The sequence below is a fragment of the Sinocyclocheilus rhinocerous genome, unplaced genomic scaffold (assembly GCF_001515625.1).
Source record: "Sinocyclocheilus rhinocerous isolate Xijiao unplaced genomic scaffold, SAMN03320098_v1.1 scaffold1155, whole genome shotgun sequence".
Taxonomy (NCBI): domain Eukaryota; kingdom Metazoa; phylum Chordata; class Actinopteri; order Cypriniformes; family Cyprinidae; genus Sinocyclocheilus; species Sinocyclocheilus rhinocerous.
In genome coordinates, this window is record NW_015629044.1 from 309,625 (window position 1) to 315,762 (window position 6,138).

General features: G+C 39.5%; 1 protein-coding gene across 1 annotated transcript in view; it reads left to right on the plus strand.

The window, feature by feature from the left end:
* The window catches only part of LOC107738613 (F-box/LRR-repeat protein 16-like), an 18,318-nt gene extending 12,219 nt beyond the window's left edge, over positions 1–6,099 (plus strand). The window contains exons 3-6 of the mRNA XM_016550386.1: positions 2,760–3,268; positions 4,792–4,876; positions 5,084–5,147; positions 5,916–6,099. Of these exons, the coding sequence (XP_016405872.1) occupies positions 2,760–3,268; positions 4,792–4,876; positions 5,084–5,147; positions 5,916–6,064 (807 nt within the window). The 3' untranslated portion in view covers positions 6,065–6,099. The remainder of the gene's footprint in view (positions 1–2,759; positions 3,269–4,791; positions 4,877–5,083; positions 5,148–5,915) is intronic.
* The last annotated feature ends 39 nt before the right edge of the window (positions 6,100–6,138 follow it).

Below are 6,138 nucleotides of genomic sequence, written 5' to 3' on the forward strand. Positions count from 1 at the left end.
AATGCGCACGCGCACTAAAGCCTGTGTGTGTTGGTCTAACCAGACCTCATCACGTCGCATATGCACGCCTCTGTAGGTGTGTTTTGTTTAGCTTTTGCAATATACTCGATAATGTCATGATGTCTCACGAGTTCAGTATTTGCGCTAAACCTGCGCAGATTTGGCCTGCATGAACTTCCCCAGGAAATTAATGAGTGAACATAATTTACGAAAAGTAACCCGCCAGATTGGCTAGTGATTTGACAGCGTTACCCGCCACAGCTGATTTTTACCCGCATTTGGCGGGTTGGCGGGTGTTAATTTCAAACCCTGCAACTAACAGTAAACAACACGTGCGCTGTATGTTACTCACCTGTGATATTGTACAGTAATAGTATGTGTCCACCAGGTTATTTTCATCCTTTCCACTTTTCTCAATAATTCCAAGTCTTGAGTTTTGTTGTCGTTGTAGAGTGGGTATTGGAGTGTAAAAATAGTTGAGACTAGGGATGCGCCGATCCGATATTCATATCGGGTATCGGCTCCGATACTGCCATTTTTTGTTGGATTGGGTATCGGTCAGAGAGGGCCGATCCATATCCGAGATTGTGCTTATTATTTTGTGTTACTTCTGAAGCCATACGATAGCTTAAAGGGTTACTCCACCCCAAAATGAAAATTTTGTCATTAATCACTTACCCCCATGTCGTTCCAAACCCGTAAAAGCTTAGTTCGTCTTCAGAACACAATTTAAGATATATTTATATTGGTATCGACCAATACTGAACCCTAGGTATCGGTATCGGAGGTGAAAAAGGCGGATCGGAGCATCCCTAGTTGAGACCGAACACTGTTAGCGTCTGCAACATCGAGATAAAATCGTGGTCGTTCACAACGGCGTTGAATAATTTCAAAAATTATTCGCCGAATAATTTTCCATGTCTATTCCGAACTTTGCAAAAGTTTGTATACTTGCTGTTTTGTCTGCAACTGACAACAAGCAGATGCCATACATCTGCTACAATGCGCAGCTGTTTCAAAATTAAACTCAGAATCGATTCTGAACTTTGGTTTGACTGAACTTTGGTTAAAAGGGCTTTTCACACTGCGCTTAACCCCGGGTTATCGTCGTTCTCTGCTTTTAACCCCAGCTAAAGGAACGTTTCACACATGTAAATTAGAAACGGGCTTAGCACTGCTTTTTAACCGGGGTTATGAAACCCAGCTCTGGAGCAGGGTCAGCACCGCTTTTGTTTTGCTAACCCCGCATTGCAATGCCATCCTTGTACAGTGTGAAATGGAGAGGTGTTAGAATGTTACGACTAGATGCTTAAGCAACAGACAGCCAATTGCGTGGCTCATATTTACGTGCTTTGGACAGTTACGGAAACAGCATGCGCTGTATTAACAGTCGTTTCAGCGTTTGAGGGAAAATGTCAAATAATGATGAAAGGTTTTATTCTTACATTTATAGTCCAACGAAAATGCATTCAGGAAAAACTTGATACATATAGGCCTGATGCAAGGATGTACAGTGCTACAGCCATTACGTAAACAGGTCGCATGCTGTGTTCGTCCAATCATTGACACTGACACCGCAAATATGCAAATAAGAACGTTAACCTGGGGTTTAGGACTGTACAGTGTGAAACGTCAGTTTATGAATACCTAGGATTAATTGTTAACCCCGGCTAATTGTGAAATGTGAAACAAGAAACCCCAGAATTCCTTTACCCGGGATTTACAATGACCCAGGTTTAATTATTTCAAGTGTGAAAAACCCTAAAGAAAGAATACTGACACAGAAGAACATTTCCGTTCTGCTCTGTACTGTGCATTAAGCTAAAATTTTCACTAAAATCACAAAAATAAATATGTCATCTCTTATGTATATAAGTAGCTAGTAGAAGTAGAAGATAAAAAAAGCAAGCCAACGGATTTATGATTTCTATATGCTTTCCCCTTTACGCTTAACCATGGTTTAATATTTTCAGTGATTAAGTTGTGATTAAGCCCATAAATTACTCACCCTCAAGTCATCCTAGGTGTATATGACTTTCTTCTTTCAGACGAGTCCAGTCAGAGTTATATTAAAAATTGTCTTTGATCTTTCAAGCTGTTTCATGGCACTCAGCGGGTGTTGCATGCTTCAGTCCAAAAGCACTTAATTAAAATGCGCCCATCCATAAAAAAAAACGGGGTGAACAAAGAATCGATGCTTTTTTGTAAGAAAAATATCCATATTCAAAACGTAATAGTGACCGTTGTTTTGATCTCTCCCCTGCGTTTCCCAGTGCATCACTTCTGAGCGGCGCATGCGCAGCACTGATCTCATACCTCATCCGCCCGGAACTGCTTCCAGTGTACAACAGTGAGCGCAAGCTACATTAAAGTGATTATTACGTTTTGAATATGGATATTTTTCTTACAAGAAACACATTGATTCGCCACAGAAGGCCTTTGTTCACCCCCCGGAGCCATTGTGAGACACTTTTTTTTATGGATGGGCGCATTTTAATTAAGTGCTTTTGGACTGATGCATGTAACACCCGCTGAGTGCCATGAAACAGCTTGAAAGATCAAAGACCATTTTTAATATAACTCAGACTGGATTCGTCTGGAAGAAGAAAGTCATATACACCTAGGATGACTTGAGGGTGAGTAATTTATAGGCTAATTTTCATTGTTGGGTGAACTAACCCTTTAAGCTTTGAACAACTTGCACTGCACTAGAAGCACATTTGCAGTGTAACATTGCTTTTCCGTCCCGAACTCTTCAGGTGATGCTGGAACAGATGCAAGGTCTGATGCATCTTGAACTCTCCGGCTGCAATGATTTCACAGAAGCCGGCCTGTGGTCCAGCCTGAATGCACGGCTTACCTCTCTCAGTGTCAGCGACTGCATCAACGTGGCAGATGACGCCATCGCCGCCATTTCTCAGCTCCTTCCCAACCTATCGGAGCTCAGCCTGCAGGCCTATCACGTGACCGACACGGCCATGGCCTACTTCACCGCCAAGCAAGGCTACACCACCCACACGCTGCGTCTGAACTCCTGCTGGGAGATCACCAACCATGGCGTAGTTAACATGGTGCACAGCCTGCCAAACCTCACCTCCCTCAGCCTGTCAGGCTGCTCGAAGATCACAGACGATGGCGTGGAATTGGTTGCCGAGAATCTGAGGAAGCTCCGGAGTCTGGATCTGTCCTGGTGCCCCCGCATCACTGACATGGCCCTGGAGTATATCGCCTGTGACCTACACAAGCTGGAGGAGCTGGTTCTGGACCGGTGAGTATGCTGAGTTTACAGTACGGAGTGTAAAGTAAATCTTGCTGATACTTCCTCTTACAGAGCCTCATTGGGACTAAATGCTGTGATCAAATGTAATAATGTAATAAACCAATATATCAGTTCACTAGCTGATATTTGGGTTTTGAAAGTAATATATATATATATATATATATATATATATATATATATGCTGCAAATTGGTGTTCAAACACGCTGATTCATTTAGGAACAAAACAATCCTTTCAGGAATCAAACTATGTTGCTGCCTTTGCAACTAAACAGCAAAAATAGATAAAGTAGCTGCCAATATTGTGTCTAAAATGTAAGTTACTCAATATAAACGTCTTGTTTATTGAACTGTTGTATAACAACATTCGCAATCATGCTGTATGGGTGTGGGTCATTTTAGAATGCTATCCTATCACTATTTGCCATAGTTATTAGAATTTTTTTTTTACACAAATATAAGAATAAGCTAGACCAACACAAACTGATGTGTTTCTGCAGTTTTTTGCCTGTTCGATAAGAAAAGAGATAGTGAGCCATTCTGACAAGTGTTTTCATTGTAACATTATGGTTAAAAGTGTTTATTGATATAAAATGCCCACTTACGGTTTTAAGGAACCACGACAGAACAGTTAAATAATATTTAAAATCCTTGTTCTATAACAATGTCCATTTAAAACAAAAATGGGAAAAAGAGTCAGACTTACAAATAACAGAGGAAGACAGGACAGATATATGTGTTATACATGCAAAAACTACAAACTCAAGATCTTGGAGAGAGTTTGGATGGAAAAAAATTTATAAGGTTCTTCATAACTCCTAAACTGTCAGCGTTACGTACAGGTACAGAAAGTCTGGGCTCTTGTTGGAGACAATGTGGAACCTCAATGGCTAATCACTTTCGCATGTTTTGGGCCTGTCCAAAAATACAAGCTTACTGGTACGAAATAGCAGCTGAAATTAAAAAGATAATTGGAGAAGAGTTTGACTATTCATTCATTACATTATACCTAGGGAAAATACCAAAAACTATCCCAGTCAATGATAGATACTTAACACAAATACTTTTAGCAAGTAGCAGGAAAGCCATAACTTGTAAATGGTTGCAGGTTGATCCTCCAGCAAGGGCCCAATGGATAAGAATTGTAAATGAGATATACTGTATGGAGAGACTCACACTTACTTTAAGACTTAATTTAGAAAAATGTAATAAGTATTGGGAAAAATGGATAGAGTATGCCATTGCAGATAATGAGTGATACTGTGCATCAAAAATGTATTGTGATTTGATGTTGTAACTCCTATGATAATCGATCTGTTTCTTGTTTTCAATTAAAAAAAAGAAGAAAAAAAAATGTCCATTGAGTGCTATGATACAGTGATGCTATCTGATGGTTATAATACCATGATATTTTGATACATTATGGAAAGAATGATTATCACAATCATATTGTGTGCCTATAGATGGCAAAGTCCGGAAGTAAAATGACAGTTTTTTATATGTCTGTATTCAGGTGTGTGCGGATCACAGATACAGGCCTGGGTTACTTATCTACCATGTCAACTCTGAGAAGTCTCTACCTGCGCTGGTGCTGTCAGGTAAGTGTCTGTGCAACTGTCTCAGTCAGCTTAATGGGATAGTCTTATTATGATAATAAAGTTATGGGTATTTGATATATAAGTTATCAGTTAACTATTTTATTAATCACAATTAGGTTAAAATATATATATATTAGATAATTTATAGCATGTCACATCACCAAATCTGCTTGAAATTTCATGTCAGCTCCCCCTGTGTGCTTTTAGGTGCAAGACTTTGGGTTACAGCATCTATATGGAATGAGGAGTCTTCGTCTTCTCTCTCTAGCAGGTAAAAAGTGCTGATACTGCAGGATGCACTGATAAAGTCCTGATAAAGTACTATAATGAAATAACACTGTATGTTTGGAAATAGATTGTTTCTATGAATACCTGAGCTTAATCATGTTATGGAAGAAAGCTCAGTTAATCCCTCAAAAATTACATTTGCAGATCAGAAATATCTGCCTGTTCTATCAGTAGCTGTGCATAAGGATGTTCTATTCCAGTGTTTCCTGATTTTTTTCCCACATAGCTTCATTCAAAGGGCTCAAGTACCCCTTCATCCAGACCAAGCAATTTATTTTTAACTAACATTATAGTCACTGTCATATAACATGATAAACTTCATTTTTAAACAACAAACTTTTAATTTCTGTGGTTGAAAACACTTCCTCTCAAACTGAAACATATCTGTTAGTTGAACTTCATTTAGCTTGATACATAGTACACTTACTACACTATACATGGCATCCACACAATTTCATGGGATTGATTTTGTTTTATTTCCTTAAGAAGTAAATAAATGCTTTAAGCTATTAGTTGAAAAAAATATTTCTATACATTTATCTTTATCATCTTTTGACAGCAATATATGTTTCATAGTTTCATTTATATAGGTTTAACAAAGCAAAACTGAAATCTTTCTGTTTGGGAATCATCATCTGTGATGTAAAAAGTGGTGTTGTTGTCACACAGCATTATAAACAGGAAGTGAACAGTTGAGTGGAGGTGGCTGTTAGCTTTTGTATTTGACCAGCTCTCATTTCCTCTGTCTCAGGGTGCCCTCTGCTGACCACTACTGGCCTGTCAGGCCTGATCCAACTGCAGGACCTAGAGGAGCTGGAACTGACCAACTGCCCTGGCGCCACAGCCGAACTCTTCAAATACTACTCCCAGCATCTGCCGCGCTGCATGGTCATCGAGTAGAGCAAAGAGTTTCATGGGCACTAGCACCCACCACATCACCACAACATCCTCCTACAGACTGATGATAAACCCCT